The sequence below is a fragment of the Montipora capricornis genome, chromosome 2, assembly GCF_036669925.1.
Source record: "Montipora capricornis isolate CH-2021 chromosome 2, ASM3666992v2, whole genome shotgun sequence".
Lineage (NCBI taxonomy): Eukaryota > Metazoa > Cnidaria > Anthozoa > Scleractinia > Acroporidae > Montipora > Montipora capricornis.
This window is the reverse complement of record NC_090884.1, coordinates 8,217,346-8,230,773: the sequence shown is the minus strand read 5'-3', so window position 1 is coordinate 8,230,773 and position 13,428 is coordinate 8,217,346. Positions and strand designations below refer to the sequence as shown.

The 13,428-nt window shown below is 39.4% G+C and overlaps 2 protein-coding genes across 3 annotated transcripts in view; one reads left to right on the top strand and one right to left on the bottom strand.

Annotated features, from left to right (window-relative positions):
* Nucleotides 1-13,428, bottom strand: part of LOC138038706 (uncharacterized) — a 382,223-nt gene that overhangs the window by 332,206 nt on the left and 36,589 nt on the right. The gene's annotated exons all lie outside the window — the stretch shown is intronic.
* The window catches only part of LOC138038710 (tRNA:m(4)X modification enzyme TRM13 homolog), a 41,207-nt gene continuing 30,790 nt past the window's right edge, over nt 3,012-13,428 (top strand). The window contains exons 1-11 of one of the 2 annotated variants that reach the window (XM_068884736.1): nt 3,012-3,175; nt 3,295-3,338; nt 4,074-4,140; nt 6,104-6,166; nt 6,986-7,055; nt 8,085-8,191; nt 8,734-8,812; nt 9,292-9,383; nt 10,521-10,599; nt 11,941-12,018; nt 12,979-13,072. In XM_068884736.1, the coding sequence (XP_068740837.1) occupies nt 3,035-3,175; nt 3,295-3,338; nt 4,074-4,140; nt 6,104-6,166; nt 6,986-7,055; nt 8,085-8,191; nt 8,734-8,812; nt 9,292-9,383; nt 10,521-10,599; nt 11,941-12,018; nt 12,979-13,072 (914 nt within the window). In that variant the 5' untranslated portion in view covers nt 3,012-3,034. The remainder of the gene's footprint in view (nt 3,176-3,294; nt 3,339-4,073; nt 4,141-6,103; nt 6,167-6,985; nt 7,056-8,084; nt 8,192-8,733; nt 8,813-9,291; nt 9,384-10,520; nt 10,600-11,940; nt 12,019-12,978; nt 13,073-13,428) is intronic. The other variant, XM_068884737.1, reaches the window with a different exon arrangement.

The following is a 13,428-nucleotide window of genomic DNA, read 5'->3' as shown; positions in this document are numbered from 1 at the left end:
TGACCTTATGCATGAAAGCGAGGCTGAAACACATAATTTTCCATAAATTTGTCAAAAAAATCCTTATCATGCCAAACTTGCTCACCTTAGTCAGTTAGACATCTTGCATCGATTGGTGCCACTTTGTAGTGTCACGTGACCCCATACATGGAAACAAGGCTGGATATATCTGGTAGCATCGTGTAGGATGGCATTTGTCTTGCCAAATGTATAAACAACTACTAAGCAGATACACATCTGGTTATCCGAGTTCAGATATAAAAACTTCAACTAATTATTGTCCTATGGCTCATAGCACAGGGACGAGACGGATAAAGCAAATACTGCAGAGGCTCCATTTGAGAATCTATCCTGTACACATAATCGATAATTTTGCCAACTTATGATACTGGTTCAATGTATTCATTTTCGCATGTATATTGGAACAAGGGCAGAAAGTGAAAATAGCGACTACTGCTATTTTATATATACAGTCATGAAAGTCTTACTGAATATCTGTATACATTGTTCTGTTGACCATTCTATGGAATTTCCTGTTCGACGTCGTCTTTATCATACTCATCATCACTCTCAGCATACTCGTTCTGGCAATCTTCAGAGCACAGACAGAGATCAGTACTGACAAGTCCGGCTTTTTGACACTGACAACGGTTGTTAGAGCAACGGGACTTGGCGCACTTGCATCGGACAAGCTGTATAATAGGCCATTTCCGAGTTCTGGCCTGCCTCATCTTCAAAGCGAGTCCAAGTGCAAAGTTTTTGTTATGAAAATTAGTTTTTATTCATATGTAAAGTAGAACTAATTACCATCACAAAAACTTCGCACTTAGACTCGCTTTGAAGAGGAGGCAGACATGAACTCGGAAATAGCCTATTGCCTCTGGAGCTGGTGGAAGATTTGTCATGACTGGTACCCACTTTCCATCTTCATCTTGCCATCCATAGCCGTCTGGTGAGGGCAACACCGAGTTTGCTACATGATCGTTGTTCCAAACAAGAAGCTGGTAGTGCGCTCTCAGTATGGCTTGATGGAGAGCAGCTTGTGTGGGCGGCCTCTCAGATTCAGCTTGATTTTTCTTAAAGAGGGACCATCTGAGGGCTTTGACAGTTTTGATGTGTATCTTTGGTTGGTACATCCGACAAACCAGCTGTTCCACTCCACTTCTTGTGCCGTCATCTGGCTGTTCCCCACAACCGAGGTTAGCAAGAGCTTGCAAGATAGGAGTGCTGGCATTATCAAACTCATCCCAACAAGTGGCTTTTCCCTTTCCAGAGAAACTCCCAGTAACATCTGTTCCAGTCAACCCATGAAATGCTGGCAGCGCAGCCGTCTTAGTGGGCCCAAGGGCATCTGCGATTGACTTCAAGTTGATAACTATACGACTACTGCCGGTCCCAGTAACAAAGCAAGAGTTCGAGCACAAATCTGGATACCGTCGGAGAGCCAAAACAAGAACATCAGTGTCAGGAGAATATATAGAGAGTTGGGTAGCACCTTGAGCAGAGGCATCGAGAGCATGTAAAATAACCTTCGTGTCGGCTTCTTCTTGTGTACTTCGTAAATGCCTGACGTCTCTGTGCGTTGCCTCACATTCCGTTCCCCATGCCACAACGACTTGTCTCACATTAGCATTATCCTTCACATTCTTTGCAAGAAACGTAGTAAGTTCGCCCTTGGTCTTTGAATGAGCAAGAAGCTTCTTCATCGGCACCTTGGCGATGTGGGTAGAATCAGTGATGCGATAATAAATGGGAGCATGGCCACCTTGTCGTTTGACTCGTGTTGCTGATTTCAGTGAGGATGGTACGTCATATCTGTCGAAGTTTATGTGGAGCTCTTGCAAATCATTATACTTTACAAGCAAGCGATTCGAGAAATGTTCAGCCAAGTCTCTACAGTTCTTGATCCACTCTGGCTTGTCATGTGATTGGACTTCGGCCATTCATCAACAATCGCGACTTTGAATCCTGCGGTGATTTCTTTTGTATTAGTACTAGGGCCACCTGCCTTCTCTAGGATATGCATAAGGGCACTCTTGCAAGAACAATGCAACATGGTACCATGTCATGCAAACAAAGATCTTGGGACGACAGTGAACTCATATAAGCCAACAACCTCTTGGATGTCAATTTCTGGGCGGCTCTTGCACACCATCGCCAAACGAGCAAACAGATTTCTGTCCTCCTTTAACTCGATGATCGTGTCTTTAGCTTTGACTTTGATGACCTTAGCACTCGTTTTCCTTTGGCGTATTTTGCAATCCAGCCTCGTTTCCATGTATGGGGTCACGTGACACTACAAAGTGGCACCAATCGATGCAAGATGTCTAACTGACTAAGGTGAGCAAGTTTGGCATGATAAGGATTTTTTTGACAAATTTATAGTAAATTATGTGTTTCAGCCTCGCTTTCATGCATAAGGTCACGTGACCTATGTAAATGAGCATAAATCAACACGGAGGATCATGTCCAATCATGTGAGCAAGTTTGGTGTATTTTCGTCTGTTATTAACAAAGTTATGAGGAATTATGTGTTTTAGCCTCGTTTTCACGCTGGATTTCATGGGTCAGAATTTAACCCCCCCTTAAAAGCCGTCTGAGCAAGTGGCAAAGCTGGCACCAAAACTTTTCATGTTTAGTAGGACCTAATGAACACTTTTACACTAGGTGCTTGCTTTCAGCACGAACTTCACACGGGACCTTATTTTATGACATTTGCTCCCAGACTATAGTCCCCTCGTGTGTGCCGACCTTTCTGACTCGATTTCGCGCGAGATTGACCTTGGAAACGAAAGAATCGCTAAAATGGTCCAGGAATTTGCGAAATTCCTTTCCGATCGGAAAATTAAAAAATCAAACGACGCTTACCTGTAAGGTGAAGTTTGATTAGAATTCAATGGTCAGGAACGTACGTTTGCCAATCCCAAATCGGATTTTCCTGAAAATGACTGTTCCATTTTAATCATTTACCGGTGAACGAAATTTGCGGGACTCTTGGCTGAAGTGAACTGGGGACTAACCCTCTAAGTTCAAGATGGCGGACGAATCGGACAGGAAAGATAACCTGAAGCATTGTGCGTTTTTCTTGAAACGAAAGCAACGATTTTGTCGAATGACAGTGCGAGAAGGGAATAATTATTGTGGAGAACATATGATCATTGCAGGAGAGGCAGAAGTAGGCTAAGTTTATATCTATAATTGAACAACAGGCAAATGGCTACACGTATCTTCTTTTATTGTCAGTCCTCTCACTTACAAGTTATAAATGAAATCAATTTTCGTACTTTATTTTAGCGTGATGGCCGAAAAAGAATAACCTGCCCACTTGATAAGAAACAGTAAGTAAAGATGAGGGAAGTCTTTAAAAGGGAATTGAGTTTCCCCGACTATCATCTTGCCACCCTATTTTTTGTAATGGTTGGCAAATTGTTAAATAAATACGTAAACAAATAAATAAATGAATAAATAAATAAATAAGAATCATTGGTGTGCTAGTCACCATTTTCCTCTGATTCTCAACTACTATACTATACATGTATATATAAATCTGGTGGTAGAGCATAAAGTGCTAGATTAAAGAGGACACATCGATTCTCTGTGACTCTGAGTTTCACGCCTAAGCGCTCGTCAGACAGAACTTTCGTCAGACAGAAAGTTCTGTCTGACAAGCGCTTAGGTGTGAAACTCAGAGTCACAGAGAATTGATGCGTCCTCTTTAATCCTTCTTTAATCCTTCAACTTTTGTATATATATACTTATGTGTGTATATATATATATATCTTGCAAGGGCGGATGTTTAACCCAATATGTGTGAGAATGTACTTATAATTGGTTTTTATACCTTGTTTTTGTACCTTGTCAGACAGAAAGTTCTGTCTGACAAGCGCTTAGGCATGAAACTCAGAGTCACAGAGAATCGATGTGTCCTCTATAATCCTTCTTTATCCTTCAACTTATGTATATGTATACATACTTATGTGTGTGTGTATATATATATATCTATATCTCGCAAGGGCGGATGTTTAACCCAATATGTATGAGAATGTACTTATAATCGGTTTTTGTACCTACAGCACGGTGTTTGAAGATCAGCTCGCAAAACATCTCAAGAAGTGCAATCAAACAAAAAAGACTCGAGTGGTAAGTTTTTGATTCAGATCAATAAATTGCTATTGTATCGTTCAATTTATAGTTGAAAGCTGTCCAGAGACAGTAGTTGCAAAATGCACGTCACAGGTCATTGTTTCACCAATACAGAAAGATTCCTAAACATTCATTAAAGCTGACCTTAGGCTCTATTAGGCCAATAAAAGTTGTTAGGCCTAATGTTAGCATTGGTAAACAGTTAGGGTCGTTATTGGATTGGTAAAACTGTGACTTGTGACATGTGACCTGTGTTTTGTCGCCATAGTTTGTTGTGCAATGAACATTGGCACACCAGTGCTTTTTATTTGACCGATCATCAGACTCCCCTACGAGAATTGACAGGTTTGAGCACTGGCTAGACTAAGACTCGAAGTATCTTCTGAAATAAATGTGGAGAAAGTGCTGCCAATATAATAGCATGTACAAATGCTACTTAAGACTATACACCACTTTACAAAAGGTTCTCCAGCAAGATAGCCTGTGTCCAGCCGCCACTCTCCGCAAAATAAAAAATCGGAGAGGAGCGTCTGTGATTTACCGTTGATAACTGTGTTCAATACCACGTGATTTTTCCTGGAATGTGTGGAAAATGATTTGATTGGTTATTACCCATCGATCATTACATCATTGAAACAACAAGTTTTGATTGGCTTTTATTTAAATATTTCTCCACACCAATGCCGTGAGAACCACTGAGAGAAATTTTACGATGAGTTCGTGTGTACTTTGCACACAGTAAAAAATACTAATAAAAATCTTTCTGATGGTCAAAGAGGTTTTTCTTTTAAAGCACGAGTGGAATTGTTATCTATGGAGTGTAAAGTGGAAATCGATGCTACGTACATTTGTAGGACTTGTTGTCAGCGCTAAAGAAGCGAAAGCGCTCCTGACGAATCTTCACGAGGTGAATATGTATAGCACTATTCAAAAGATTTTCCAGTCGAAAACGTCTCCTGTTATATCCCTTACCACTCAATGTAATCCCAACGCCTTGCTCAGACCAGCCTAGCCATTCTCAAGAACAATCTACAAAGCGTGTTGCCCTGGAAGATTTGAGATGTGGACATATCGAGGAAAATAACAGCTCATCAGCAACGATCTGTGCTGCTCTGAAGATCAGGGTCGTACCTGGTTGGAAGACTTGCCAATACATCCTTTCCTTTAAAGAGTGCTTCTATCCTATAAAGCCAAGGTATCTTAAAACTATCGGAGACGCTCTTCAATGCACGTTTGAAATCTACCTCATTGACCACGATTTTGTTAGAATTTAGCTCCAAAGAAATATGAGCCACGCAAATTTGGTCAGCATAGATCACTTAATAATGTATGCAAAATTACACTCCTCTCCGATTTTTTTCTGTGGAAAGTGGGCGGCTATACACAGGCTACACCATGTCATTTCACCAATGTCCAGTTTGCTAACCTCTAGAGCTCAATTTGTAATATATACTTAAATGGAGAGATTGAACTGGATATTTGCAGTCACTTGTCCCCAGTTCAAAGGCTGGATAACTTTATCCAGTGGAGAAGTCGCCATCCATAGTGTAAAATAATTATAGTTCACGTTAAACATGACAAAGGTTTGTGAACACGCCTAAATACTTAGATGTGCTTAGAGTATGACTGTGTAATTCACAGTTACGCGAGCAAATACTTGAATGCATGGATTGAAATTATTATTGGATAGTGACTTATCCATCACATAAAGTTATCTAGCACTTGAACAATAATAATAATTTATTATTATTGTGACTGTGCCAATGAGAATGAATTTAATTGTGAACCTGAAGCCCTTAAATTCTGTCTAAAGGACAGCTAAAGATGCAAAAAGGGTTAGAGACTTAAGCAGCTTGGCATTGCTGTTCAGGGAATTGGCAGAGTTCACAAATGTTTCAGGTCAGGGAGTCACAGATTATTGTGATTAGTGTCAGTGTGACTTGTGTTTTTCTTTTTCTAGGAATATTACAGTGCAAATATTAACTCTGGTATACTAAATTATTCATTTTGTCCTGATGAAAAGGTAGGTATAACATGCTGTATTGCACTGGAAGTTTGATTATGGATTTGTTCATCACCTTTCAAATTGGTGCCTACTAATTCAAAGGTATTTTTTCCCCAGTTTATGATTATGCAGGAAATGTAGATCTTAACAAGTGCTTTTGAAATCCAAAAAGCAAATTAGGAGTAACCACGCATTTTTCAAAGGTAATTCAAGAATAATATTTGTAAAAAGCTTTAAATTACAAAACAATGTGTGGTGTTCTTTCTCAAATTGAAGCTTAAATTAATTATCTCTTGAAAATGCATGGTTACCCCCAATTTTCATTTTGGATACCAAGAGTACTTACTAAGATCTACTTTCTCCGGATAGTTTAAAACTGCGCAAAAATATCCCAGAATTAGTAAGCATCACCGATAGGAAACCCAAGTATCTTGAGATGCGCAGAACGTAGGCGCAATAACAATAGTAGGCACCGTCCTTAAGGGAGTTTGTCTCATTTTGAAAAAAATTTCACACTCCTTGCAAAAATTATCATTAAATTTTGATAACCTTCTTTTAAATGTTATGAAATTTACATTGTCATCGCCTATGCCCACAAATGCAGCCAATGAGATGCAAGCTTGAATGATAAATGTCACATTTAGTGCAGTCTCTCTATTTACAGAAACATAGTTAACTTGACTGGTTGTGTTTACCGGTACTTGAGGGCTTAAGTTGGAGGGACAGTGAAGTGCATTTCTGGAGACAAGTGGAGACACTTCCTAACATTTATCATATAGAACAAGCATGTTATTATTAAGCTGTAAAAATGCTTTATTCTCAATGTCTGTATTGCAGGTTTCCTTGAGTACTGTTTCAAAGAATAAAGTAACAAGTTTGATTGAGAAAGTTAAGAAATATCACAAAGGTATGTTACAGTGTGATGCGCCTTACGGTGGCCACCTAACAAAGTTTTTTGTCAAATTGTCCGCCAATCAGGATGTGTGAATTTGATTGACAGTCATGCCTCCTTGCAAAGTTCGAACAGTTGTAAGTTGAACGCCGCTGCATGGGTTGTTGAGTTGATGTATAACTTACACGTTATTGTCAAATGTGAAAGTGTGTTGGGTGGCCACGTTAAGGTGTGTTGTGCTGTAAATTGTGTTAACTTACTGTGTAAATCACTGTAACGGCATGATTTTAATAGCCTTCAATAATATGATGATATTAATTTTCTCAACCACAGTGTGAGTAGTGTATATGTTAAAACTGCCCTGCAGTAGTCAAAATTAGCGGTCATCCAGTTGTCCCAGATGACCAGAGAGTTTACTGGGAGACTAGTTTTTTGGTAAAATGAAAAGGTTGGTTGCCCGACGAAAAAACAATTGACAACCCAGCTAAAAGTAGAAAATGAATTACAGAAGAAGCACCCGACCCTTCAGTTTTCTATTGTCAATGTCTAATAGTTGTGTGAAGTTATGTATGTATGTATGTATGTATTATGTATGTAAGTTAACACAGGAAAATGCGCAACTCTGGCATTTTGATTATTACCGTAACTTACCACAGTTGAGCATTTTCCTGTGTTTTGAATATCTGTGGCTTTTACAAAAATTGTCACATAGGAAAACTCAAGAGACACCACCACAAATACGTTGCTGGTGATGGAGATCGAAGACTCCATTTTGAAAATAATAAATCTTAAACCCAGACTTCCACAAAAAAAACCTCAGGAACACACTTAGAACTATGGGATACTCATGGTCCCCTGATTGCATCTCAACATGGCATACATTTAATCTTAGGGGTTTGTTTGATGGAGAACCAAGTATTTATCAGGGCAACCAAATTTGCAGGTTTACTTGCCCGGCTTTTGAAAGGGGAATGATGTTCAATAATTGAGTTCAATTCTTGGTAGTACTTGTACTAGTGTTTGAAATTTCGCGTTTTCATTCAGGCAATGTGTCAGTTATTCCCTCTGAAGTCCTTTGCCACAGTGTGTTTCAAAGAAAGATGGCAGAAATGTCAAATAAACCTGTCATTTTGAAGCATTTAAAACAGCAGGTAATTTCGTCCTGGAGATCGTTTTGTTGAAGTGCAGAATAATAATAATAATAATAATAATAATAATAATAATAATAATAATAATAATAATAATAATAATTATTGATAAAGATGGATTTTAGAAACGTTACAAAAGGAAAATTAACGATAAAAACGTTACATGACGTTTCGTCGACCTTATGTCATCATTGTCGAATGTGAAAAAATTAACCCAAAGTGACTCTATTCGCATGAAACTCTAAATGTGTGAACACTCTTGTACTATCATTTCACTATTTGCATTCTTGTAATTCACACCATGACACACACCCCTTTCTGTCTAAGTAATGTCTCTTATGTTTATTAATTTCTTCACCTTCGACAATGATGACATGAGGTCGTAGAAACGTCATGTAACGTTTTTATTGTTAATTTTCCTTTTGAAAGCTATTATTATTATTATTATTATTATTATTATTATTGTTATTAATTTGAATTTATGGTAGCTTACCCCTCTCGGTTCTCTATGATATGGTTGCTGTACATTTTTATTATTGCTTTAGGCTTCTCTTATTGATCATATGGACAAGATGCACCTTCTAAAGTCCAACACAGTATTTATGGAGTTTGGAGCAGGGAGAGGTTGGTATATATATACAGGTATAGCTCCGGTAGATCACTAAAGTGGATGTTTAATACTGTGTTTTTTTCAGTTAAAACTGGGTAATATTCTTCCCACTGAAACCATTGAATGATAGACCCTTTTCATCATTTTTTTGCTGAAAGACAAACACACCCAAAATTACTGGGCTTGTATCAGATTTTTGCAGAATTTTAATCCCTTTACTTAAAAGAAACTGATTTCCAAAGCTCTAACGAAGTTGTTGAAAATCTTCCTTTTTGCTACTAATCGGAAATGAGGTACGATCGCTGTATACTCGACTTAGGCGTCGTATAATTCTGCTGCAATTTGTGTGAGTTAGATTCAAAGGGTTTAATCCTTTTAGTGCAAATGCCGTAATGAGTTTATAGCACCTTTCAACCATTTTCTGTAATTCTAGAAATTTTGGTTGCGTTTTAACAGTCCCCACATGTTTAACGTTTTCACTTTTCTTTCTTAGGCAAGTTGTCTCATTGGCTGAAGATGGCAGTAGGAAATTCCGCCGAAAATGTGGACTATATTTTAATTGACAGAGCAAATAACAGATATAAGGTTACAGAAGAGTTGTTTAAAGTTTAAACTATTAATGTCATTTATTATTGTTGCCGATGCAACGATGCTCTGATTGGCTGTTAAAGTGCGAGGGCATTTTTTCAACGTAATGCTAAATTTTATTCCGTTTAATTCTGGAGAATGTCGAGGAAGATCAGGAGCATGCGCGCAACGTCAATTTTCGGAAAATATCTGTTCGGAAGACGATTTCAGATCTAGAATTTTCGGAACATTTGTTGTAAAATTTCTTGCTTGCCTACCTGTCCTAGGATTTTCGAAAATCTAAAAAATGGTATAATTGCCCATTAAAAAGGTCACCAAGAATTTTCGAGAGCCTTTTTTCTGGCTGAAATTTTCGAAAAGGTAAGTTTTAACACCTATAATATTTGGATCACTAGACTTTCAGCTAGGAAATCCGAACAGATGAAGAATTTTTAGGGGATAAAAATATGCCTATATCTACCGTTTAAATACTAAAATACGTTTGACTATGCTATGTTTAAGTGGTTTTGAACTATATTCTCGTTGGGTACCCCTGGAAGATTATCTTAACAAATTCTAGTCATTTATCTCGAAAATAAGTATATTTTTTGACGGAATACGCGATAGCTTACTTTAGTTGAGAAATCAAAATGCATGGCACTCGAGCAGCAAGATTGTGAAACCTCATTTACAAACCAATGCACCGCTGTATTGTGGGGTTGTTGTAACCATCGTTAGTTCCTTAGCCACTACGGACTTAACTTTAATAAGGACCTTAAGATCTACGACGGCGACAGTCGACGAAAACGTCACCTCAAAATATAACTTGGCTCTATCATAACTGTTTTAAACTTTTCCCCAACATGGATTCAACATTTCCTTTGTTCTGGAAAATGTTGAATGGAGCCGCTTAAACAGTCCGTTTACAAATTGCGGAACCATGGTAGAACACGCGCATGTTCACATCGTTCGTAATTTTGGGCGCGAGAGTCTGGTTTCTTGTTCCTACTTCCTCGCAATCATTGAATTGGCTCAACAGGTGGCCCCATTGGAACCGTTTGAACGGCCTCGGCGCAACGTTGTTACTAGAACGAAAGAGTTACAAAACGTACTCCGTACTCGATGATTACATTTTGTTTTCTTGTTTTAATTTAGTATGATCGTTATCACAGAGGTGAAGATCAAGGCCCGTCTTTCCAGCGAATAAACTTGGACATTGAACACCTTGATATAAGTAAGTCGCGACAACCTTGACATACAACAATGAATGGTTCTTTTTATGTCTTTGATTAAATTAAAGCCGCTCGTGTCATTCTTTGTTACCTTAACTTCTCAATTTTTTTCAGGGAATTGCCGTTGGTAGTGTCGAGAATTGTCGCTGTATCAAAGCAAGAAGCATTCGTCAAGGACTTGCGATCTTTACCCGTTGAAAAATCGTTATCAAATCAAGTGGAATAATAGACCTCTTTAGCTTGTACATTTTGTTTCCCATTGCCGACCACGTGATGTTACTCAAGGGAACTCACTCACTCACTCATGCCCTTAGAGGCATTTAGGGCAGCAAGTACATGTCCCTCCACATCTGCCGGTCCCTTGCGATAAGCTTGATGCCTCCCCAGGTCTTCCCCATCTCCTTGATTTTTTTCTCCACTGTCCGTCGCCACGTGATCTTGGGGCGGCCCCTCTTGCGTTTCCCTTCTGGCGTCCAGTGTAAAGCAGTTTTCGCAATGGAAGCTTCTTGACGAATAACATGGCCAATCCACCTCCAGCGTCTCCTCATCAGGATGGTAGCCATTGGTTCAGTTCCACACCGTTCAAAGAGATCTTTATTTAAGATGACATCAGGCCAAAAGATGCGTATAGGATACGCCGAAGGCTCTTGGTGTGAAATGTGGAGAGTTTTGATAAATCCTTCTCCGTTAGGCACCAGCATTCTGAACGATACAGGAGAGTTGAAAGGACGCAGCTGTGATAGAGGTTCAGCTTGGTGAGAGTACTGTAAGCGGAGGAGTGTCATACCTTATTTATCATGTTGAGCAAGTTTTTGGCCTTGTTTAGACGGCTCTGAATGTCCAGATCAGTTTCTCCATCTCTACTGATGATGCTGCCAAGATAGGTAAATTGTCTGTGCAAGGAAGTTCTTCATCATCAATCTGGACTGGTCGTGCGTCGGTAGTATTCAGTGCCATAATTTCGGTCTTTTTGCTGCTGATGTTGAGGCCAACTTGCTTCGCAAAGGTGTTAAGCCGTTGCGTCTTCTCTTGAATGTGCGTGTGGGTGTGTGATAGTAAGGCTAGATCATCAGCGTAATCTAGGTCTGCCAAGTAGGAAAAAGGCGTCCAGAGAAGGGAACTGTTTCTTTCAAATGTCCTCTTATGCACGTGCATGTGTATGCATAACGTCTGAAAAAGACAAAAAGGAAAATTCTCTTGGGAACATCACGTGGTCTGAAATGGGAAAAAAACGTACAAACTAAAGAGCTGAATTGCTTGCGTCTTGTTTTTCAAAGAGTTTGCACAATATCTCATTGGTGTCTGTGGCACATTGTAAAAGCGTTTGATGTTTTCTGTTTTAGGTAAGGTACCTTGCCTAAAGAATAATGAAACACAGAAGATCGTCGCTGTAAGTAAACATCTTTGTGGAGCTGCAACAGGTGAGACACCCTTCGGTATTAGAAACTGTCAGGTTAACCCATCCCTCCCATTAATTCAATTCAACCGTTTGCTCTCCCCCCTGGTGATTTTGCCGAGCCCAGCAATGAGAACACTTTGGTGCTGGTATTTTTCCATCTATAGCTACAATAGCTAAATCCTTGAGATCGTTAGAGCCCTTGAAGATTACAATATTTAAGCAAGAAACTAAAAACAAAAAAATTTCGTAGTTTAAATCAAATGCCGGGCGCCGTAGTTATATAGAAGAGGAAAAGGTCAATTTTCAACCAACGGTTTCGTTTTTACCGCCGCAAATCATGTCTGCAATAACCGTTTGCGGATCGTTAACATAAAATGGAAACTGACAAATTAGACTGCATGGAATCGGCCAACCTCAACGGTTCGTTTCGAAGTAAATCAACGAAAAATCATGAACGTAGAGAATTTCTTTTTCTTACCGGAAGCCATTTTTGCTGTGGAACAACATTCTGCACTATTGTTGTAAAGCAATTCATTCATCGAAGGGTAATCATTTTGAAGGTATCAGTAAGTTGCTGTAAATTCAAATTATGTAACTACCTTGGTTAATCACAAGAGACGAAGTCAATCGCAAGAGCCAATCACATCACAAAACGAATACAGGCAGCCTGCGCCCAGCGCGGGAAATCAGGTGCCGCAATTCGAGTTTGTTTTTTCTTAAATTGGCGGGAACGTGGCGTTAGATTTTTAAGCTGCTCGCCATTTTTATGCCATTAGGGGTTTTACACGAATCATGTGAGTCCTTAACAACTCCAACTATGCCGCCATCTAGCATGGCATGTTAGAGAGTAAGACGGCCGTGCAAGACGAACGTGTGACACTAATCAGACATAACCGTGAGTCCCTCTGACTGCTGAAAATAAATAAGTTTAGGACTCAATTGAAAAGCATTCCATCAACAAGACTTTTTTTGCCGTTGGTAGATTTAACTCTCAGATGTTTAATGGAAACGTTGACCAGGAACATAGAATCCCAAGCTAGTAAAGAGGAAGATTGCAAAGATTGCACCAGTGATCGGTAAGTGATTAGTTAGTGTTCTTCAGCGTTTGCCACCTGCAAGGTTTGTGAGCTCTATATGTCGCAGATCTTTCCGATAATAGAGGGGGTACTTGGGTCAATTTTCACTGGGTATGTGCCGCTAGCCTCTCAGAACCCCTATTACCTCTTTTTAGTATCACCCAACTAGTGGACTAATGCAAATCCTGCATTTTAATTGGCTTCGCTACTAGAGGGCATCTTCAGGCTTCTGAGTCGTGTAAGTGAGGAATCTGGTGACTAGCAATCTAGACTCACTGCAATACTTTTAACCTGCGGTTTGCGTTCGGCGCATGCGTAGAGACAAAAATGAAAAATGTGCTCAACTGCACGAAAGA